Source organism: Loxodonta africana, chromosome 1, assembly GCF_030014295.1.
Source record: "Loxodonta africana isolate mLoxAfr1 chromosome 1, mLoxAfr1.hap2, whole genome shotgun sequence".
Lineage (NCBI taxonomy): Eukaryota > Metazoa > Chordata > Mammalia > Proboscidea > Elephantidae > Loxodonta > Loxodonta africana.
In genome coordinates this window covers 151,701,211-151,726,264 of record NC_087342.1, presented here as the reverse complement: position 1 = coordinate 151,726,264, position 25,054 = coordinate 151,701,211, and the positions used below count along the sequence as shown (strand labels likewise).

Genomic DNA, 25,054 nt, shown 5'->3' with positions numbered 1-25,054 from the left:
TAATTTAAAGGCATTGATTCTTCTTCAGTCTCCCTTATTCATTGTCCAGCTTCCACATGCATATGAGGCAATTGAAAACACCATGGCTTGAGTCACATGCACCTTAGTCCTTGGAGTGACATCTTTGCTTTTTAACAATTTAAAGAGATCTTTTGCAGCAGATTTGCCCAATGTAATCTGTCATACTTAGGGCCCATCATTACTAAGTAAAATATAGCACTTTCCTCTCACCATCTTCTGCCAGGCTCCTCCCTCAAACTGGGGATGTGTCACTGACATAATTGAAACTATTAAATTCGCTTTGGCTTCCAATGACATCCTTATGACTTTATTCTACAGGTAGGCCTGCACATGTATAAAATAATGTGTACAAAATTACTTGTTATAGTATTTTGCATTTGCAAAAAAGGAAACACCAGAGTGTCCATCAGTAGGAAACTAGATAAATAACTATGTTACATCCCCACAGTGGGATATTTTCAGCTGAATAAAAGAATAACAAAATATACTGACATGGAATAGTCTCCAGGATATATTGTTAAATGAAAATAGCAAGGTACGTAACTATAAAGAGCAAGTTACTTTTTGTGTAAGAAAATAAGAATACATATACGTACCTGCATAAAGAAATACTGAAACAATCATGAGAAATTAAGAGACTACACAAAAAAAGATCAGATTTACGGTCTGAGAGACTGGAGCAACCCCGAGAGTATGGCCCCCGGACATTCTTGTAACTCAGTATTGAAGTCATTCCTGAGGTTCACCCTTCAGCCAAAGATTAGACAGGCCTATAAAACAAACAATAACAGATGTAGTTCAACCATGTGTATGAGATTAATTGGGCACACCAGCCCAGGGGCAAGGAAGAGAAGGCAGAAGGGGACAGGAAAGCTGAAAGAATGGAAATGGAACCCAACGCCAAGAGGAGGAAAGTTTTGACAAGTCACAGGGTTGCCAACCAATGTCACAAACCAATATGTGTATTAATTGTTTAATGAGAAACTGATATGCTCTGTAAAGCTTCACCTAAAGCACACACACACCCACATGCACACACACACAAAGAATCACCTGGGGAAAAAAAATAAGAGATTATTCTATGTGGGGAACAGGAAAGACTTTTTAAAGACTTCTTTATGGTACATTTTATATGATTTTTACATTTGACCTCATGAACATATTATCCAGATAAATTTTTTAATTAAATTTCCAATTAATTTACCTACAAGAAACTAAACGTATTCCTTCCTCAGCTGTTTTCTGCCTCTGCAGCCTTCAAGGTCCGAACGACACCGCACTTCCTCTATATTGCCCCAACTCTTTGTTCATAACACTAGTATACACCTGTGGTGAAATGAGTTCCTTTATGTAGACTTTTGCCTTGATTCTTTGGAAAAACAGCTTCAGAGATTTTTCCCCTAAACCCTGAGGGATTACCATTGGCCTAGTTTTCTACTCCAGAGGGCCTGTTACTTTTGCCAGGTTGATTGACATTTCCTGGATAAGCTGTAAACAGCTTGATTTGATGCTTTTTGTCTGGTCCTGGGCTGCAGCCTGCCCTGTGATTGGTATCCATCTTGTAGGGATTGGCCAGTAGATCATGTAAATGAGGTGAGTTGTAGCCCAGCCACACCTACTATGCAAATGAAGTTTCTATGGACTACCAAGATCATAGCCCTGGTGGAAGGACCACACCTTGAAATTGATGAGCAGTTTTTTTGTGTGTGTATATATGCAGTGCCCTACAGAAGTCTTAGAGACAGAAAAAAGCAGAAAGAAGCAAAAGAAGCAGCAGGAAGCAGCAGAAGAAAAAAACCAGATAGGGAGGCAAGGAACCTCCTAAAAGAGCTGTAACACTGAAGACAGAGAAAGGCCCGTAAGGGGCCCAGTGGCAGCCAGTGGTTGACAGTCCTAGAAGGAGCCCCATGGCAGAGCTGGCAGGTGCTGGACAGCAAGGCTGAAAGGAGCCTATCTTCAGGGGGCCGAGAGGAACTGAGAGAGCTGTCCTGCACTGAAGAAGGGAGGCTCTTCCTACATGGTTCCTGATCCTGATTCCTGGGTTGTATCCTGTACCTTAATAAACCCCATAACTGTAAGTATGGTCTGTGAGTTCTGTGTGGCCATTCCAACAAACTTCCGATCCCAGAAGAGAAGTAGAGAGTGCAGTGGGAGGGCCAGCTGGAGTCAGAATTGGTAAAAAGGTTGGGTGGTAGAGGTACTGACTCTACCTCACAGGAATCAGCTTTGGGCTAATCTTGATTCGCATTATCTCCCCTGAAGTTAAACAGATTTTGACACTACTGTTAGTACTACTACTAGGAGTTCCATTTTTACAATTCCACTTCTTACAGTGAGTTGGGTACTTGTCTCCCCAGGAAGCTAAACTCCTCAAGAAGGAATGAATCATCTTTTTACTACCAGCTCTTATCGCCATGTAGGCTTAAAAGAAACCAAACCAAATTCATTGCTGTCGAGTTGATTCGGATTCATAGTGACCCTATAGGACAGTGTAGAACTGATCCTTAGGGTTTCCAAGGAACGCTGGTGAATTCAAACTGCTGACTATTTGATCAGCAGGCAAGCTCTTAACCACTATGCCACTAGGGCTCCATGTAGGCTTAGATGCCTCAAAAAATATATATATGTATGTGTATATATATATATATATATATATATAAAATTTAATGGCCCCCAAGAGATTTGAATTAATCTTAATCCTTGGTTCCTGACACAATACCATCCATTATTCATCCAGGCATGGATTTCTTTTTAAAAAAATATATTCCTTAATATTATGATGAACATCCATGAACCCACACCAAACTGAGAACTAGAACACTACAGTATCTTGTTTTTCTAGATGCTCCTCCTCTAGTCCTTCCCTTTGCCTCCCTGAACCTGTTTATCATTCCCTTCCATTACCATCATAAATATATACACACACTCTATGAATGTTCTAACAATATGTTCAGTTCTAGCTGCCTTTGAACTTTACAAAGAATCTTACGCTACATGCATTCTTCCAGGTCTTGGGGAGGATGGAAGGTAGGGCCTGGAAAGAGCACAGGAGGGATTCCAAGGTAATGGTACAATTCTACTTTTTTGACATTAGTGGTGGTTACACAGATGTGTTGTTTGTGAAAATGAAACTCAATGGATTTGCACTTAATATTTGTGCCCTTTTCTTTATTCATGTTATACTTCAATTTAAAATGTTTTAAAAACAGAGTTCTTATATATTAGAAGCACATATTTTCAGATAACATATGGAGTTTACTTTAAACAAAGAAGCGTGGGGGCTGGTAAATGAAACAAAAACAGCCAGAATGGTAAATTTTGAAACTTGACAGTGTGAATGTGAATGTTCATTCTACTACTCTTTATTTTTGTATATTTTTAGAATGTCCATAATGAAAAGTCCACTCCAAATGAGGAAGTTCTACATGTACCAACATACAAAGATGTCCAAAATATACTCTGAAGTAAAAAAAAAAAAAGCAAACTGCCAAATACTATGTTACAGTATGAACACATCTGTATGCTTTTATGAAAGAATGGAATACATAACATATAAAGAATGTAACAAACACGTGCATACACTCACTCACACCTGCATAAGAAAAATTTCAGGGAAGGAAATATGAGAAATGATTAACAGTCGTTACCTCTAGGAAAGAGGAATGGGGAGTTTAAGAAACATACACACATCACAACCACAAAGTGTTTACATTTTAAAACTTTACAATACCAAGTATTGGCAAGCATGTACAGCAATGGGTACTCTTATACAATACTGGCGGAAGTGTAAACTGATAAAACCACTTTAGACAACTGTTTAAAGGTGAATACATTCATATCATTATGACCCATCAATTACACTTCAAGGTGTAAACCCAAGGGAAATACATAAATATTTGTACTGGAATATGTGCACAAGAATGTGCCTAACAGTGCTATTTCAACAACCACAAACTGGAACACAAATGTCTATTGATGGCAGAATGGATAAATTAATTGTGGTATATTTGTACAGTGGAAATATATACGAGAAAAAATGTGCTACTGCTACACTCAAAACAGGGATGAATCTCACAATAGTGAGCAAATAAGAGTATAAACTGTCTCGACGGCAGCAGGGTTCCAGTTACAGAAAGTTCAAAAATAGGCAAAACTAATCTATGATAAATGTAAGTCAGTATAGTGTTCATCTCTGGGGAGCAGGATTATATAAAGTGGGAGAGGCCAGGGAGGGGAGGCACTCAGAGGGCTGGCAATGTTCTAATTCTTGACCTAGATTGTGGTTATATTCAAGTGAGCTTGCTCTTTTGTGCAATTTTCTGTATCAGTGTCATACTTCAATAAAAAATGTTTAACATTTTTATATCTAAACCTTCATCTTAACAAGGTAAGAACTTTTAACATTCTAACGTCCCTTGATCTCACCCACCTCTCCACCATGTTGATATTATCTAAAATTATTAATTCTCATTTATGATGGATATTGCTGAGAGAGTGATCTGCCTTTACAATTCCCACCCAGACTACCTAAACTGAGGCCTGGGGCTCAGAGCATTCTCTGATAAAGAGGCTGGGAATTGGGTCTCTCTCTCTCTCCCCCAGTCCCTTCTACTTATCAGAGAAAGCTTCCTCCCTGTTCTGAACCCACAGTAACTTTGTCTATGACTACCTACGGCTACATAGTTCTACCAAAGTAACTAATCTTATAGCTAATAGGTGAAGAAATGTTCTTTCTGGTCATGCACCCATGGCCACAGGACTGTCATGCTGTTTGAATCTGAACAAAGCTTGGCAACTGGATGGTCAGGCCAGGTGCAACTGAACAAAGGCCCTTCCTCTGACCCCTTTTCAGTGTTCCCATGCACTCTGAGGTATAAAACCCTTAGAATGCAATGCCTGCCAGCTTTTCTCCTGCAACATAAACTTGGAGCCTTACATGTGCAAAAGAGATTTCCTGTGTCGAGTCACCCTGTGATGATGGTCTGAGGGAGGCACACCCCACAATGAACCTTACCCCATTCATTTGTGTCCTAACTACCAAAGTAAGTAAATAAAAGCTGTGATCTTGCCACTGGGTAATGTCAATTAATTACTGAGAGTTACATCATGGCTCATCACAAATATACTACTTTTTCTCTCACTAAGCATACTTTACTTTAGCAAAGGTATCATCACTTGTATCTTGTAGCATCTCATTTTTGAGTACTTTCTCCAAATATGTTTTCAATGTGGATCTTTTGAGTAATAAACCTTAATATTTTTATTAAGCCCTAACATGTGAATGACAATTTAAAGTCTTTGTCTGAAAGCTTTTAGATTTTTCTTTTCCTTTGATAATCTTATCAGTTTATATCTAGATGTGGGTATTTCTTTCTGGCATAGTTGCATTCTGGCCCTTTTAATCTTCATTTTAACTTCTTCTCCTTCTAGGCTTTTTACCCAAATGCTGGCATATCTACCTCTATTCTCCATCTCTCTTAAATTTTTTGTATTTTCTATTTATCTTTTTCTTGCTTCTGAGTTTCTCAATCTGATTTTCCAACTCCAATTTATTCTTCAGTTGTACCCATTCTATGTTCTTTATTTTTAAATATTATACTTTAATATTTATACTTGTTCTTTCTTATTTGTGAATCACATTACTAAAATCTTCCTTTTTCTCTTAGTGTTTATTAGTTTTATTTTAAATTCTAATGGTTTATGTTATCCAGTTTGTTGTTGTTCTTTTGAACCCGTGGTTATCACTTTCCTGTGACCTGTGAACTACTTCACCTGGCTACAGGAGCTCTTCTGATAGTGTACAATGGGGAAGGGCAACGAGCTCGCCTGTATTGGGAGTTTCAAAGAGAGGGAAGGAGACGAGCTCTAGGATAAAGCATCCCAGCACTAAAAAACCACAGTTAATTATTCTAGTTTGTTATCTACCAAGCAATCCTTCAGATCAAGGTTTCCCCTTCAGGCACCCTAGGAAAAATGGCAATGGGAGACGGCACTTCCTAGAGTCTAGGGCTGCGCTTATAACCCACCAGTCCTATGAATCTGGAGAAGTAATGCTCAAGGTTTGTTTTCCCCAAACCTTCACCCAAAAGGCTTTTGTGCTGCCCTGATTTTATCTGCGAGGACTTTTGCAACACAGGTCTGGTTCACTGTGCCCGTACCTGCTGTGAGAGAACAAGCAACCCATTTTCTCTAATGAATCCACTCAGGGCCGGTAGGCCAGCCATGTCCCCACCACAAACCACTTTAAACATTCCCCATATCTCCCCTGTGGGTTTTACCTTTTTTTGTTTTGTTAAGTTTCCCCGAAGCTGCTCTTGGGAAAGGAACACTAGCCCATGCTAAATGGTCATTTTAGCTATTGTTTTGAAAATATACTCAAATCTATGTTATGCAAAGTGTGTGATATCAAAGTCCAATTAATTATAATCCAAACACACTAAAAGAAACATTCTAACCAAAATATAACAGAACTTTACATGGTTTTATTAATATACATTACTGTTATAGAAAGCAAACTTTTTACAAAAAGTTTTATACAGATAAAAAAACCCTTGGCTACACAAAGCCATTTATGTGTGTACACACACGGATATCTTACATCATTATAATTATACATATTTACAAACACACTATTTAAATAATTTTACAATGTACCAAAATGAGAAGAGGCAATTAGAAAAAGCAAATAAAAGTGGATGAAAACTTGAACCAAACAGTTGTTAGGTTTAAAATATTACAAAACTACTTTAAAAAATCTAGAAAAGACATTTCTTTGAAATATCAAAACTAAGCTGTCAACACTATACCCTTGTTGCTTTCATTTTGATACCAAGTTCTAACATACTGAAAATAAATATCTCAACCAATAACAAGTAAGCAAATCAAATCAATGACTGGAACAAGACGTACATGCTGACTTGAGATGAAAGAGTCAGCAAGTAATAACAAATGTAGATCATCTAGTAATCAAGAAAAAAAACCCTCTACTTCCCCCATTTAAAACATGAGGAATTCCAAGCTTCTGTGCAGTATGCAATATCAATTAAAACTCCAAGGAATTCAGCAACTTATCTGTAATGTAAGAAAATGCTAGAGTTACGGTTCTATTTTTCTGATATGACCACTGCACAAAGCTCTGATCTTTTAAATGAGCTCTACTTGGATGACAGTGGTGTTAAAGAACTAGCATTTACAGAATCAGTTTGGTAAGTTTATCACTGTACTTTGATTTTCCAAGAATTTGATCAGATTACAGTACTTGAACAAAATCAGTTAAGACACAAGCTAGGAATGAAATGACCCACTACATGTGTTATCGTACAAGCAAATTAAATCTCAAGTATCAAATTCATTAAGAAATTTTAGATTTGTAATGGAATTTGGAAATTCCAAACTAAAAAGCATCACTTCCAGATACAAGTTAATTCTTTCATAAATTTACATTTTCTTCACAAGTCAACAGAAATCATATTTTAACATTCAAGTAAAGCAAAACAAAACAAAAAATCAGTTTAATTTCTTAAAGGCAGAGAAAATGTTAAAGCACAGTGAATCTGAAAAATAACCAGGCCACTTTTTCCCTTAAGCGATTTTCTAAAGGTTCTTTAGAAGCAGCTTCCTCCCCAAAATTCCCATTATTCCATCTTATATTTCTGAATTATTTAGAAATTTAACTTCACAGTGAACTACTAAACATCTTTTGAAGATCTCATTACCAAACCAGTTGCTTCAAGAGGACATGTAAATTAATAGGTTATCTAAAGACAATAATTCGGATTGAGCCTAGAAAAAGGGATTTATAATTCAAAAATATTCAGAACCCTTCAAACTGAGATCTATGTCCAAATATGATTTCTATTCAGATCTAATTTAATTTTAAATCAGTTGCTTTTTGTTCAAATAATTATGATGACAAATCAATTGAAATTTTCCTTAAGTAAATATCCAAAATATTTCAGTAATTGGCCCAGCTCTTACAGGAAAAACCTGCTATAATTTAAATATTATTGCCTTAATAAACCTGTACCAAAAAATGGCTTAAAGAAACATGTCTGTGAACCTTGGTAATAATGTAACAGTAAATCGTGTATCTATTCAGACGACAATGGACTTCATCTTTATGAATTCCTGTTTTGTATTTATTCACTTTAAACTGTTTTAGCACTTCTAATTAAAAATGTGAAATGTATTAAATTGCAATGGCTACACAGATTCCACTGGTTATAAAACATATTTCTATTTAACAATGTATTCATTAATTTTTCTTCATCTACAAATTTACTATTTAAACCATCAAATGGATTTCGCCCCTCCTTAGATTCATCAATAATGGGAAGGTTGGGGAGATGCCTTGCTGATCTGAACTGCAGCAAGCTTCGCTCTGAGCATTTCCCTGGGGATGAGGTGGCCTTAGATGCCTGCACAAGCAACCATCTCCAACCAGTGACAGAAGCAGGAAGTCAACTGGATGTTTCTCACCCACTACACACATCTTCAATGACTAACAGGCCATTAATTGCACAGTTATAGAATCAAACGTTCAGTAGTGTCTTGAAGTGTAACCATTAACTACCTGCATTTTAACTTTTCAAAAAGCTTCATTAGCTGCTGGAATCTTTCTGAGACCTAGAAAATTAAAAGTGAGGGTTAATTATCAGTATTTCAATACTTTTTCATCACTGATGAATACTAAAGACAAAAAGTTATCCTCAATAATAGATGAAGTTAATATTTAAGAAAAGGAAATATCTTCATACAAAAAGTGACTGCCAATTTAATTCCTGAATACTAAACTTACTTAAACAAGCAAACATCATTATAAAATTGTTTGAGATCAAATAAGTAAATCAGAAGACAACAGAAAAAAATCTGGATGTTTCCATTCAACCTCTTCCATAAAAATCACAAAGTTTTTATTTAACGGTCCTATATATTATTAAGTGCCATACTTTTAAAGAAGTTGGCTAATAAATGCCTAGATATTTTAGACATTTTAAAGTCAAATTAAATCTAATAGTAGACAAGAATTATCTTAGGTGAAGGGAAGGACAACACACAATACAGGGGAACTCAGCACAACTGGACTAAACCAGAAGCTAAGAAGTTTCCTGAACACAACCAAACACTTCAAGGGACAGAGTAGCAGGGGCGGGGGTCTACTGATCATGGTTTTAGGGGACATCTAGGTCAACCAACATAATAAAATTTAAGATAATATTCTGCATCCCACTTTGGTGAGTGGCACCTGGGGTCTTAAAAGCCAGCGAGTGGCCATCTAAGATGCATCAACTAGTCCCCACCCACCTGGACCAAAGTAGAATGAAGAACACCAGACACAAGGAAAATATTAGTTCAAGGGACAAAAGGGCCACATAAACCAGAGACTCCATCACCCTGAGACCAGAAGAATGAGATGGTACCTGGCTACCACCAATGACCGCCATGACAGGGAACACAACAAAGAGTCACTGACAGAGCAGGAAAAAAGTGTGGAGCAGAACTCAAATTCACTTAAAAAGACCAGACTTAATGGTATGACTGAGATCAGAGGAACCCTCAACAACACAACCTTCAGACTATCTGTTAAGCCAGAACTGAAGCCATTCCTGAAGCCAACCCTTCAAAGATTACGCTGGACTATAAAACATAAAATACTCATGACGTGTGTGCTTCTTATTCTTAGTTTAAGCAGATACATGAGGTTAATGCGCAGCTGGTTGGACAGACACAGGAAACCCAGGGTGGAAAGGGGGAGTATGCTGTCACATTGTAGGGACTGCAACTAGTGTCACATAACTATATGTATATAAATTTTCGTATGAGAAATTAACTTGAGCTGTAAACTTTCACCTAAAACACAATTAAAAAAATAAAATAAATTTAAATATTTAGAGTTGCAACATCCATGATTCAATAAAAACCAAAAAACCAAACCTATTGCCACGGAGTCGATTCCAACTCATAGCAACCCTATGGGATAGAGTAGAACTGCCCCATAGGGTTTCCAGGGAAGTGGCTGGTGGATTCAAACTGCCAACTTTGTGGCTGACAGCCAAACTCTTAACCACTACACCATCAGGGCTCCTATGACTCAACAAAGATATAAAAATCGGGTAGTTACCTGATTTGGATTTTTATTCAACTTGGCAGCTAAACTAGTAAATGTTTTCACTGATGGACCTCTTCTCTGACATTCCAATAAAATTTCTCGGTCATCATTTCTGAGGGGAGAAAAATATTATTTAACTTTTGTACATTAGAGTAGAAGGATAACAAAAACTGTACTGTCTTAATGACACTGACACTTTTAAATCCGCAAAAAAATATATATATACCAAAATATTGACAATGTTTTATCTCTGAGAAATATTATTATAGATGATTCTAATCTGGGCTCATCTGTACTTACCATTTAATGTATTTATTTTTCTAATGGCAAAACTAATTTTTTTTCCCTACCTTTAATGTATACAGTACTTTAAAAATCAAGGCCCAGATATGATCACACTTAATAAGCAGAAGAACCAGAGCTAGAATAGAGTCCAGATCTTCTAATTCTCTGCTTTTTCTATATGGTATGAATCAATGTGTATTATTACAATCTCTGAGATTTTATTCTGCCATTCAGAAGTTATGAAATGGGGACATAGAGAATTGCAGTATTCAACAAAAATGATCACCATTTTTTAAGAAAATTCATCTTCCCACATAAAGCACTCTAGTCAATTATAGAGACTGTGTACCTCTATTCCAATAATTCACAACGGTGGTTACCTTTATGTCTGAAGTGGGGTCTAGAAATCTACATTTCTTAAAAAGTTCACATAAAAGTCAAAAGTACAACCTGTTCATGAAACCTTTTGGAAACTTTTAGGGGGAAAACGCAAATTACAAACATTCCAGCTTTTTGCCTTGTTTCAGCATCTATCATTCTTCCTTTCTAAAGTGTGCTTATATCTGTTCCTTCCATATGAAAGAATTCTTCTTTTTAACTGAAAAAGTCAAGTTAAAACACAATGAAAAGTTCTGCTGCGGTGCTAACACACACCCCTGGTTATGAGCCACTGCTCTAGTCCCTTCCACAGTAAGGCTGGCTGCACCTGGAATGTATTTCTCCTAACTTTGGCCACTTTTGAAGTCATCGCTTTCCTTAGTGTAGGATGGGGTAAGATTATGAAGATATGATAGAATATTTCTGGCCTCTCAAAATATCCTGGTGATTTAAATGTCTCACAAAGAGATTCTTACCTTGTCCATGAAACTATAATTTCTCCTTTCTTTTTAATAACATTCTTTGCAGAAAGGCTTGTGGGAGAAGTGGCAGGTGCTGTGGATGGATCCTGCATCCCTGCGCTTGCTTTTAATGATGAGGGATCTTTATTTACTGCAGAGACTCTTTTCTTATTGGCTTTCCTTTGATGAGCTTCATCATTCTCTCCAGGATCCTGAGTGATTTTCTTGGCCTTTTTCCTACTGGTTATTTCCTTTCTTTGTTTTTTCTGAGAAGAATGATTTAGATCAGAAAGGTTTTTTCTTTTTTTGTGAGCATTATCCAAAGCCCCAGGCAACTCTGAACTATCAGAATTTGATTTCGGCACTGATTTTAAATCATCCTTTTTTACTTCACACGGACTGGGAGATTCTGTGGTCAAATCAATACAAGCTTCCTCAACAATGCTTTCCAAGGGCCTATTTGCCACAGGCAGCTTTTCTTCCTTACAGTTCTCTTCCTCTATACATATCACCTGACACCCCAAACCTCCATCAGCTACAGCAGAATGGTTACCTTCATTTTTACTCTCACTTGAAGCATCTTGTGTCAAATCAATAAAAGCACCTACAGTATCCAGCTGTAAAGAACTGTCTAATATTTGAGCATTTTGATCCAAGTTGCCTTCAGAACATCCCAAATGATCAATATTTAGAACTGTCACTTCCAAGAATTCTCCCAAGTTTTTGGTCTCAGTGACTGGATCTTTTGTTAGGTCTATGTATGTGTCTGGAAGATGATCCCCAACAGACTGTGGCATTTCTTCCATTGGAGGCAAATCCTCAATGCTTTCAGGCACTTTTGGCTCCCATACTTGATGCAATTTGAAACATTCACCAGCCACTTCATTACTATCACCCACTTTACCTGAAGCATCCTTCAGAAATTCATATATATCAGGAACCTGTGTTTGTATCACAGAGTTCTGGTCTTCGTTAGCTAATCTACTGCCATCAACATTTTTGTTGGATTTTTCCAACTCATCCACAGGTTTAAAAACCGAGTTCTGACAAGATATATATTCTTTCTCTGTTGCTTCATCAGCTTCTTTTCCCACTCCAGGCAAAGATGCCAATGATTCATCGGCCACAATACTCTGTTTAAGACTAGGGGAGGTAGATGGTGCTGCACGCCGTATTTTCACAATGAAATGATCGTTGGACTTTTCCATTATGACAGCATGCATGGGTAGATTAGGGTGGTACTGAAACCCAGGAGCAACAGACCGGCCTGTCCATGATGAAGAACAACTTGATTTACTGCTTGAATTATCAGACTCCAAAGCTAAATGAATATCTTGCTCAGATGCATCCTCTTCCTCAAGTAAGGCATCTTCACTAAAATGGGCACTAATAACTTCTTCAGGAGTTGAAATAGACAAAACCTCAGGCTTTAAGAAACTGAGATGACCATCTGACTTCAGAGGTGATGGTACTGTTAAAGAGACTGCCAGATCTTCAAGAAGTATAGAAGAAATGCAGGACTTGCTCTTTTCTGAACTACATGTATTATCTTTACTTAAAGCTATGTTAGTGGACACTTCAAACATACAGCTTTCATCCAACACATCAGGATGAACTGGCAATGAAAGCCCTGAAGGCAGAGATGGCCCTTTTTCAGATGATAATAATGACCAATTGTCATCACTAATCATTTTAGGACTTGGAGGAACCACCCCTGAAACTAGCTCTTCAGTTGTACATGCTGGTATAGATTCACACTTAAGACTCTCTAGCAGTTGCTTCTCTGGGGTTTTTAACTCCCACTCACTTTTTTCATTACCATTAACACTGCCATCCAAAAGATCAGAACCTTGCAACAAACTTTTAAATATCTCACCCATCTGAGCGTCACTCACTAAATTAAAAGTAAGGCTAGATGCTTGCTGTTCAGTAAGAATTTCAAAACTACGTTCTGGCTTCAAAGCCGCATGCTGGGATGCCTGTGCATCTTCCACAGTGCTGCCTTCTATTCTTCCGGGCTTTGGGGTGCTCGGACAGTTTAGTTCCAAGGAGGGCTCTTTGGATTGAGAGTTCTTTATGTTATCAAAGCAGGTATTAAAACTTTTTTTAATGCCATGCTTTCCTGTGCTCATATTGGAGTTGTTTTGGTCTTGGTGTTTTTCCTCAGATTTTTTACAACCTAGTAAAGACTCAAAATGAACAGAGTCTTCTGATTTGGGGGCTTTTATTTTCAGTATTTCTTTGCTGGAGTTCTCCATATTCCCCTTCTGACAATTTGAACGTTGTACCTTTTCTTTATTTGTTTTTTCAAGTTTTCCTTCATCGCTGTCACTTCCAAAGTGCATGGAATCACAAAACTTTACTAGCATTTTTTTAAGCTTTCCAAACAAATAATCAAGTTGCTCATCTACAAATTTCCACAGCTTTTTTTTCATATCTGGTAGTTGCTGTTCAAATAAACGATCAACTATGCCATTCTTTTTAACTTGCTTAAGTTTAGATTCTATAATATCACAGAGATTCTTCTGTAAAGCAGTCTCTGACTTAGAGATCTTGGATAAATCAAGGTGCCTAATTAGAGATGTAAAATTCAAAATTGCTGACTCAATAATTCTATGAAATTGTATTAATGAAAACTTTACCTTGAATTTCATATAGTTTTTCCTTACATGTTTTCTTATCATTCGTAACATGTGCATAACCTCTCGTACAGAAGAGGGTGCAGCAATAATCTGAACTATTTTTTCCAAGCTGGAAGTACTCATTGTTTTATCTTTCTTCCCTGTTTTTGAAGATCTGCGAGAGTCACTAGGTGTCTTACTGTATTTGCTGTTGGTCTGATGGATTTTTACAGAAGATGTTTTCCTGTTATTTTCATCCAAATGTACAGTACTTTTCCTTCTTCCTGGGTTAATCTTTGTGTTCCGCGCTTGAGGAGAAGTTCTAGGTTTGGCGCCTTTTTCAAAACTTTCTTGTGGTTTAGATGTTTCATTGTCACTTATAATTTCTCCTTCTTCTAATTCATCTGTAGATGAATTCTTACGGGAGTCTGCTTCTGTACATTTGTCAGGTTTGCAAGTTGGCTTTTGATTTTCCTTATTGATATCATCAGACTGATTCTTGGCGGTAGAATGAGCTGAATTTAGTGGAAAAACATCTATGGAAGAGAAAAGTATATTAAAGTCACACGACTACTAAATCTTAGTCATTTGACATTTCCAGCAAAGGAAACCCCAAAAACTTAAATACTAAAGCAAATTCATTCTTTTAAAAGCTTTTTTAAAAAGCAGAATTTTAATGCCTAGTACTTATTCATGTCATTGGTCTTTGGTGGCCTTAAAATTTGCTCACTTATCAAGATAGAAAGTGGAATAAAATTTATTAGGGGCTGGGGGAAGGATGGCGAATTGTTGTTTAATAGGTATAGAGTTTCTGTATGGGATGATAAAAAAGATCTGAAAATAGGTAATAGAACATTGTAAATGTACTTAATACCACTGAATTGTACACTCAAAAATACTTACGATGGTAAATTTTATGTTATATATATTTTACATAACATAAAAAAATGCAAAAAAAAATCTGCTCACAACATGTCTGACAACACTGATAGCGTAGTTTGGTCTTCTGGATAACCATGTAACAATAGTTCAGGATAGCTTTACTTCACGTTAGCAGCATCACTGTACACCTCAGTTTGATGATCGTTTGAACAACAAAAGCATCTGAAAGCATGCAAACAATATTTGAGACCCCCTGTCCCACTATTATCTTTTGTATCGTGTTACCTAAAGGCTCAATGTACATTTCTAGTTAACAATGGGCTCTGAATTGTATGTCCATTAGTTATGTTACTAAGAAAGAACATGGAAAAGTATCAGTTCAGTTTGCTTATGTATTTTCTGTTCTCACAAAAAAACAAGTTATAAAAGAAAATATAAACTATTACCTTTATGGCTGTTATTGTACAATGGAACTTGAGATGGGCTTTCTATTCTAAGAACTTTTGCCACAGGTCTCACTGGACTATTCAGAGGACTGATGGCTTCCGGAATAGGTCTCAAGTGATTAAGGTCAATGCTCAGAACTGAGTTCTCATCATCATGATATACTGAGTTTGTTTCACCAATTTCCATCCTGTGGTCCATTAACTCCGCCTTCTGCAATGAAGATTCTACAGTGTCTTTAGGTAAGCAAGGCTCCATATGACAAGACTTACTCTCAAGTGGTGTGCCAACAAAAGAAGGCTCTAATTTTGGGTTACCATCTTCTGACAGGATTGCTGGCAAAATGCTAGCTCCTTCAACTGACGGCTGCAAAATGCTCTCGCTGGATTCAGCCATTTTTGTTGAAAAATTCATCTTTGTTTCCATACTTTCAGAAATACCACAAGAATTTAAACCATCGTTTCTTTTGGTATCCAATTCCAAGTCAAAGTTTTGAGAAACAACTGTTTGTAATACATCCATTACCCTGGGAGCGGGCTTTGCACTATCAATGGTTTTTTCCATTTCTGTTGATGGAAACAAGGATTCTGTTTGGTCCAGTTCCACAGGTGCTGAAAAGAAAGTCTCTGTACCACAAAGTGGCACATCACATGGCATAGAATTCTCAACAGATTTAGCTAACAAACTGGTTTTTTTTTCCATTTTGCTTTCTGGAATATTGGTCCTGAGTTCAGATGCTGCTGGAAGAGCATCCTTTGGTTCTAGTAACTTTGATTTGTTTTCCTCTGTGACATGTTCACCAACAGATGGAACACATGTCACTGTTTTAGCCTGCACCAAGGACGGCAAATCACAAATGCCACTGGATCGGGGAGTATCAGTTATTTTATGCTGATTATCCTGAGAAACTGGCTGCTTTTTAGCAGGAGAAAGAGTTAAGTTCAATTTTTCCATAAAGCTCAACTTAAAGTCTTTGTTTTTTGTTTCATTTGGACCACTCTCAGCTTTAACTGCAAGTTCTTTGTCATTCACTCTTTCAGAAATTTCACTTTTAGAAATTTCTCTTTTATCATTTTTTGCCTCATTCTGTCTCTTTAAATCAGTAGTGGTTTTCTTGGTTTCTTTGAAAGCCTTCTGCAAATGTTCCGTAGCTGTTTTTTTTTCATTTCTCATATACCTATTTTCTTCTTTGCTTTCTTGTTCTCTTTTCCTCTTATCTTCAGTCCTATGCCTTTCTGCTTTTAAAGGTGCATTTTCCCACTGGTGTATACCATCAGCTTCCTTGGAGTCAATGTGTTTGTAAGCTCTACTGCTTGAAAGAAAAGATGAACATCTTCCATCTTGAAAACTATGACTGTTTACATTCCTATCTCTTTTACATTCTTCCCTTCCTCTTCTCTCTTCCAGATGGTATTTACTTGAATTATGAAAAGATTTTGTCATCTCATTCCTGGAATGAGGAAGCAATGTTTGTTCAGATCTCCTCCGATGATCCTGGTCCTTTACTACTGATTTTGGTTTTTGATCAACTTTTCTTTCTTCTTTGTCCTGTGATTTAAAGTCTTTTCTATTTATATTTTGTGATCTTTCACTTTGTCTTTCCAGTCTTTTGTCATTTTGAGATTCTACTCGAATGTGTGACTTTTCTCTAGACATCTCTTTGTCCCAGGAAGAGCTAACGTGTTCACTTTGATAATCCGAATTTGTGTTACTTTTAAACTTTGAATTTTTGCTTTCAGCTTTTGGTTCACCTTTACCATATTTCTCAGGACGTCCCTGTAGCCTTTGATTAGCCTCTATGTTCCTCGGTTCACCACCACCACAGCTAGCACTAGAGTCTTTTCGTGTTCTATCAGTTCCTCCACCGTATTGGTTATGTCTTGTATCTTTTTTCTCTCTTCTATTATCCTCACTTGAGCTACCCTCACCGACCTGATGATGGGAACGTGACCAACTGCCATTGGCACAATGTTTTTCGATCGATGGTGGCAAAACTGAAGTGCTCCTTTTTTCAGAATGTGATTTTCCTTCTTTTCCCAGGTTTGGCAGCGAAGCGCTGTGATGCACATCTCTCGAAACATCACTTTTCACTCTGGGATCAGTCTTTGAACAATCATCCAAATGAGGAGATCTGGATTTAAGATCTTTTGTTTTAATTGTATCTGATGTCCTTGCAGTTTTATGATTATTTCGAAAATGTGGAAATTCAGACAATCTATTGAGAAACAAAATTACAAAAATCCAACAGTTAGTATATAATAATATTTCAAATTTTATTCACATGTGACATACTTTAAAATTTGGGGGCATGCACAAATTTTAGCAAAACCAATTTTACTTTGTATAAAGCAATACATAGTAAGTGATTTACCAACTTTCAGCTAAGTGGGCCAGTTTTCCAAACGAGAAACTCTTTTTCACTTGCTTTGAGTCAAAGAAGTCTGGAAGACCTTTCAGTTCTGTCCAAGCATTTGCCTCTAGACTTCCTTTACCATAAGCACACAACTCCCAAACTAACCACATATTCACTTCTTCTAGAGCAAGTGACTACATTACTTTCTCATCCTCAGTCACTCTAGCCCAACCGAAACAAGTAAAAGTGATGTCTTGCTGGACAACAGAGATAATCGAAGTAGAACTGTACATAACTCCTCATTCTAGTTGTCTGTTTCACGTACAATCCCCCGGTAAGCCAAAGCAATAACCATTTCACAGTGGTGCATACTGTGCAAAAAGGAATAGGAATATTGATTCGTGATTCTCTTCTAGGGAAATGGTATGTATTTACTGTTTTAAAAATATAAATATCAACATCTTTCTAAATTTCCATAACTTCCCTGAATTTCCCTTAAACCTATTACAAATTAAACACAAAGAGAATTCCAAAATTTAAAAAAACCCAAAGAAAATGAAATAGTGTCTTAGAAGCAAATTTGTATAAACAAGCTAAAGAAACTTCTAAAAAATATATTAAGTTTACCTCATAATAAAACCTACTTCAGTCAGACAAAATTAAGGTGTAATATGACTGGTACTTTACTGTACTGGTAATTTTAATTAATGCTATAATTAAAACCCTACTGGTATTGGTACAGTACAATAAAGACACTAGGCATAACCATCCCAGAATCTAAATTGTTTTACATGTTAAGACCATACCTGAACAGAAGCCACCATGCAAACAGATGTAACTAATTCTATACTGCATATATTTTTTCCAGTTTTAAGTTCATTTTACTGGACAGAATGCTAAAGTATTGAGAAATTACTACTTTCTTCTAATTACCTACAAATTAGAGGAAAAGAACAAGCAAGAAATAGTTGCTGGTTCAGAGATATAATTACTTTTCAATACTTAAAAAGGAGAAAGAGGAAAATGGAAAGATCCAGAAAGTACTTTAAAAAAAAAATACCTCAGATTAAAAAAAAAAAACAGAAAACAGCAAATGCTGGTGAGGTTGTAGAGGGACTGGAACTCTTATGCACTGCTGGCAGAACTGTAAAATGGTACAACAACTATGGAAAACAGTATGGTGCTTCCTCAAAAAGCTAGAAATAGAAATACTTTATGATCCAGCAACCTCACTCCTAGGTGACACGTGTAGACATATACACACCTATGTTCATTGCAGCATTATTCACAATAGCAAAAAGATGGAAATAAGTGCCCAACGATGGGTGAATGGATAAACAAATTGTAGTACATACATACATGGAACCCTATTCAACTATATAGAATAATGAACAGTCTGCAAAACATAATACAGATCAATATGGAGGACATTATGCTGGATGAAATAAGTCAACACAAAAGGACAAATATTGTACGATCTCACTTTTATAAAAAGTTAAGAATAGGTAAACACACAGAAATCAATGTTCTCTGATGGTTACCAGTGATGGAAGGCAGAAGGGGGAATCACTTTCTATATAGTAGACACTTGTTATCTTAGGTGACAGGAAAGGCAATACCCAATATGGGTGAAGTCTACCCAACTTGACCAAAGCAAATGAAGACACTAAGAAGTACACAAGAATAAGGGACAATTTTGGTAAATGCTGTAACATAAACAACTTTGCAACAACAGTAATAAAAACCAAAAAATATGAGTGGCATTACATAGGTATACATGTATGCATACATGTGTACAGGAAGGCATATATGAGTACATGCATGTGCATGTATGGATGCTTGTATGTGCTGCATATGTATTCACATATATAATAAAGCACATGGGGGCACAGTTATGAAGACTTCCTAGACATATCCAAACACCCCACGGCATTGGTTTACTGGGTTAAAAGGCTTAGGACAATAGTCTTGTGGGACAACTCAGTCAATTGGCATAACATAGTTCATAAAGATAATGTTCTATATCCTAGTTTGGTGAGTAGCATCTGGGGTCTTAAAAGCCTTCAAGCAGCCATCTAAGATACAGCTATTGTTCTCTACTTGTCTGGAGAAAATGCGAATAAAGGTAATAATCAAAGGCTCAGGGAAGAAGCTAATCCACGGAACTAACAGCCCACACAAACCATGGCCTCTTCTAGCCTGAGACCAGAAGAACCACATGGTATTCAGCTTCCACTACCAATCGTTCCAACCAGGGACACAATAGAAGGTCCCAGATAAAATGGGAGAAAAACGTACAACAAAATCCAAATTCCTAAAACAGACCAGACTTAACTGGACTTATACAGACTAGAGGAACCCCTGAGACTACTGCCCTAAGATACCCTTTGAACTTGGAAATGAAGCCATACTCAAAGGTCACCTTTCAGTCAAATAATAGATTTGGCTTATAAAATAAACAATATCACCCATGAGTAATGCGCTCCCTTAAACAAAAAACGATATGAAAACAAATGGTCAACATTTACCCAAAAGCAAAGATGAGAAGGCAAGGAGAGGCAGAAAAGCTAATCAATGAAAACAGAACAGAATGGAAATAATGGGAATGCTGACACATTGTAAAAAATATAACCAATATAATGGAACGCTCTGTATAAAAATTGTTAAATAGGAACATAATTTGCTGTGTAAACGTTCACCTAAAACACAATAAAATATTAAAAAACAAAAAACCCAGACAATGTAAAATAAAAGAAAAAGTCTTTAAAATTTGACTATAACTAACAATTATCTATTTGTGGATAATCTAAGACAAATTTTCAGTTTCATTTCTAAGTGACAGACTAAAAAAAAAATTTGCACTATCTTACAACAAAGGACTAACTGTCACAATACGAAGACAACTCAACTGAAAAATGAACAAAGACTATGAAAAGGCGATTCCCAGAAAAACAAATATATATACAAACCGTCAAATATATGAAATGATGCTTAACTGCACAAGTAATTAGAGAAGTCAAAATTTTAAAATAATGTTTTTCTTCAGACTTATAAAAGATTTTTACTATTCAGTACAGAGCAAGGTATGAGAAAACAAACTCTCATGACTGTTGGTGAGGATATGAACAGGAACAACATTTCTGGAGAATAATTTGCCAGTGGATAACAAAATTTTAAAAGCACATACCTTTTAATCTGGCAATTCTACCTCTATTACTCTAGAGAAACACATGTACAAAGAGGTGTATACAAGCATATCATTTTAATGTTAAATTTTTTTTAAGGAGTTTATAGTCAATCAGACATGTCCCTCAAGATGAAATGCACTATGAACACAGCATCAGCTATGAAATGCTTTTATCTTTAAAAAACACAAACACACAAACCTAAATCTAATCAAGCCTCTAGTTCTAACTACCAGTTTACAAGAAAATACCTGGGAGAGGGGAACAAGTCAAATGACACAAGGAAACAACCAGCAAAATTCACAGAGTGGGACACTCTACTGGACAAATGACCTGATTTTTGCAACAAATCATTGGCATTAAAGAACAAAAAGTTGGAGAGGAAGTAAATGGAGCTTGGTTATAGAACAAAAGGAGACTTACGAGACACATAACCTAAGGCAATTGGTGGACCATATACGGATCCTGACTTAAACGACCAACTATTAAAAGATAACTTTGAGATAACTGGGGAAAGGTGGAAACAAAAAGCCCTAATAAATGAAATTTTCACTAAAATTAAGAACTTCTGTTCATCAAAAGATAAACAGAGTGAAAAAGAATGGGAGAAGATATTCCAATACATTTATCCAAGAAAGGACTCATATTCAATAAGAACTTGTATGTGTAATGTGCATCATATTTATTAAACTGTAAGCACCTAAGATAAGGTTCTAGTCCACAGAGCTCATAACACATATTTAGTATAGTCCCATACTAAATAAAATATTGCCATCAAAAATTTAAAATATACCTTCACACTAGTCATTTTCCAGAATTTACACTCTTAAATTTTCCACACATTTTCACCTTATATTAATATTATTTCTAATATTTCTATTAATGATTTTTAATAAATCATTTGGCTTTAACCAAATGATAAATATTTACTGTAAGAATATTAGATAGAGCTCGCAATAAAAAAGTATAACTATTTGACAAAACATTAGATAACGTATAACCATGTCAAATAATCAAATGACATACCTCCATTATTTACTCACCCAGTTTCTGTTTTCACACTGTATGAACCTCATTCCCCTCCCCAAAAACACTTTATATACAAATAAAAATACAAAACACTATATAAATAAAAAAATGTTCTCACCAATCCAGGAACCAAACTGACACTAGCTACACTGGGCGGAAATGATTTAGGCTAGTAAATGCCCCTATTGCCCATGAGTCGATTGCAACTCATAGTGACCCTACAGGACAGAGTAGAACTGCCCCATAGGGTTTCCAACGCTGTAAGTATTTATGGAAGCAGACTGCCACGTCTTTGTCCCGTGGAGCAGCTGGTGGGTTCAAACTGCTGACCTTTCAGTTAGCAGCCAAGCGATTAACCACTGCACCACCAAGACTCCTACTAAGTCCACACAACCGCCTTTATTTTTAAAAGACTTGAAGTGGAATCTTGCCGTATAATGCCATGTAACCCACACCATGGGATCACTTTCATCCGCTCTTCAATCATTTACTGAGTATATATCATGTGCCAGACACTGGTATGTGCTTGATACAACGGTGAAGACACACAGACATGGTCCTTGCTCCCATGAAGCTTACAGTTTAATGGAAGAGAAAGACACTAATCAAATAACCCCTTTCATGATTAGAAAATTTACAAGTGTACATGCAGCTAAGAAAGAGATTTGACATAGTCAAGGAAAATATACATGTTTAGAATATACTGTGAAAAGCACGTTTAAGCCGAGACCTGAAAGACAAGCAGGTATTTAGCAAGTAAAGGAGAGGTACATTCAAAGCCACGGAAACAGCCCAGGCAAAGGCAGGGCATGTGGTACATCCAGGCAACTGAAAGAATGCCAGAGCTGTGTCAGCTGTGCCAGTTCCAGAAAACATAGTACTGAAGGGAAGGCTTGAAAAGTTGTTTAGAACCATACTGTGAAGGTCTTTGTGGGTCAAGTTAAGATTTACAGTCTTTTCCCTAAGAACAATGAGAAGCCACTGAGGTATTTTAATCAAAAAGGCAGGAGTGGGACATGGTGGGGATTGCAACTAATGTCACAGAACAATGTTCATAAATTTTTGTATGAGACATTACCTTGAGTTGTAAACTTTCATCTAAAGCACAATAAAATAAATAAGAAAGCAAGAGCGGGATGAGGTGGTGTTTGTGACAGTGGATGTCCAGACTGTGCTTTGAAAAGGTGTCCTGTGGCTGTAATATTAGGAAGAGACAAACCAGGGGCTGGAGAGGGCAAGAGTGGATGCAGCACAAAGAATACTGCCAGTGCAGATGGGAGGTGATGGGACTCAAGCAGCAGTGATGGTAAAGACAAAGAGAAATGGTTGATTTGAAAGATCATAAAGACATAAAAACCAGCAAGACACGGTGATGAACTGTATCTGAGTGATGATCAGAGGGGTGGTCAAGGATGTCAATGACAATAGGGCAACTGTGTGCCCCAGTCTACTAAACAATCTCAGTGTAATTATTAATAGCGCCCCCTTCTACTCTCAAAAATGTCCTGGTTTGGGAGATGAAGTAAATGGTCACTCTACTTCTATATCTCTAAGTTTGCACTAACTAAATAAACAACGGGCAATACACTAAGCTAAGGAATGATGGAAGAGGTCTGATTATAAACTCTGTTTTGGATGAGGTGACTCTGAGAAACCTTTAAGACCTCTACTGTAGAGATGTCAAGTAGTTATCCACATATAATGGAACTGACTTAGCATGAGTGAAATTACCTCAAAAGAAATTACTGATACAGGAAGAGAAAGGACCTAGGTTGGAGCTTTAAGGAACACCAACTTAAAACAGCCAAGTATAAAAGTCAGACATAAAACTAAGAATCGCTACATCATGAAAGCCAAAGGGAAAGAATATCTCAAGAATGGAGGGTCAACCGTGACAAATACTATGCCAGGACAAGTTAAAATGAGAAGTCAAAACCATTTGATGGATTTAGTGGCAGTCACTATTGATTGGTTACAGCAGTTCTGGTGGACCAATAGAGGCAAAAGTCAAATTGGAATGGGTTCAAGAGTGAGTGGAAAGAAAGGGAACGGAGATGACAAGTTTGAACAACATCTATAAGGTTTGGTTAGGAAGAGGAGGAGACATGAAATTTGCTGAGCAAAATACAGCTCACAGTAGAATATGACACAATGATAAAGACAATGATGAATCTGTGAAACATCTCACAACATGGATGAATCTGGAGGGTATTATGTTGAGGGAAATAAGTCAATAGCGAAAGGACAAATATCATATGAGACCACCATTATAAAAACACAAGAAAAGGTTTACACAAAGAAGAAAAAAAAAACTTTGATGGTTAAGAGGAAAGGGAGGGAAAAGGAGGGAAATCATTAACTGGTTAGTTTTTAGACAACTTTGGTGAAAGAAAAGACAACACACGATATACAGCAAGTGATCACAACTGGAACAAAGCAAAGTCACAGAAGCTTCCTAGACACATCCAAACACCCTGAAGGACCGAACTACTGGAACTAAGGGCTGGGGACCATGGTCTCGGGCAGCTTCTAAGTCAACTGGCATAACGTAGTTCATAAAGAAAATGTTTTACATCCTACTTTGGTGAGGATCTTAAAAGCTTGTGACCAGCCATCTAAGAAACATCTATTGGTCCCATCCCATCTAGAACAAAAGAGAATGAAGAAAACCAAAGACAGAAGGAAAATACCAGTCCAAAGTCCTAATGGACCACATGAACCACGGCCTCCACCAGTCTGAGCCCAGAAGGACTAGATGGTACCCAGTTACCACCATTAACTGCTCTGACAGGGATCACAATAGAGGATCCTAGACAGAGCAGGAGAAAAATGTAGAACAAAATTCAAATTCACTAAAAAGACCAGTCTTGCTGGTCTGACGGAGACTGGAGAAGAGACAAACCAGAGGCTGGAGAGGGCAACAGTTGATGCAGCACAAAGATTACTGCCAGTTCAGATGAGAGATGATGGAACTCGAGCGGCGGCGATGATAGAGACAGAGAGAAATGATTGATTTCTGACACTATGGCCCGCAGAAACCCTGCTAACTCAGAACTGAAGCCATTCCGAAGTTCACCTTTCAGCCCAAGATTAAACAAGCCTATAAAACAAACACAACATGAGGAACGCGCTTCTTAGTTCAGCCAAGTATGAGGCCAAACAGGCAACACATGCCCAAAAGCAAAGATGAGAAGGCAGGAAGGGACAAGAAAACCAGACGAACAGACAAGGGGAACATGGGTGGAAAGGGTGGGAATGCTGAGACATTGCATGGATTGTAACCAATG

General features: G+C 37.0%; 1 protein-coding gene across 3 annotated transcripts in view; it reads right to left on the bottom strand.

The window, feature by feature from the left end:
* Positions 1–3,540: 3,540 nt before the first annotated feature.
* The window catches only part of CASP8AP2 (caspase 8 associated protein 2), a 49,544-nt gene continuing 28,030 nt past the window's right edge, over positions 3,541–25,054 (bottom strand). For 2 of the 3 annotated variants that reach the window (XM_064288972.1, XM_003404344.4), the window contains 4 exons: positions 15,203–17,415; positions 11,269–14,410; positions 10,142–10,241; positions 3,542–8,646 (listed from right to left, as the gene is read on the bottom strand). In XM_064288972.1, coding sequence (XP_064145042.1) covers positions 8,590–8,646; positions 10,142–10,241; positions 11,269–14,410; positions 15,203–17,415 — 5,512 coding nt within the window. In that variant the 3' untranslated portion in view covers positions 3,542–8,589. Of the gene's footprint in view, positions 8,647–10,141; positions 10,242–11,268; positions 14,411–15,202; positions 17,416–25,054 lie in introns of all 3 variants that reach the window. The other variant, XM_023543781.2, reaches the window with a different exon arrangement.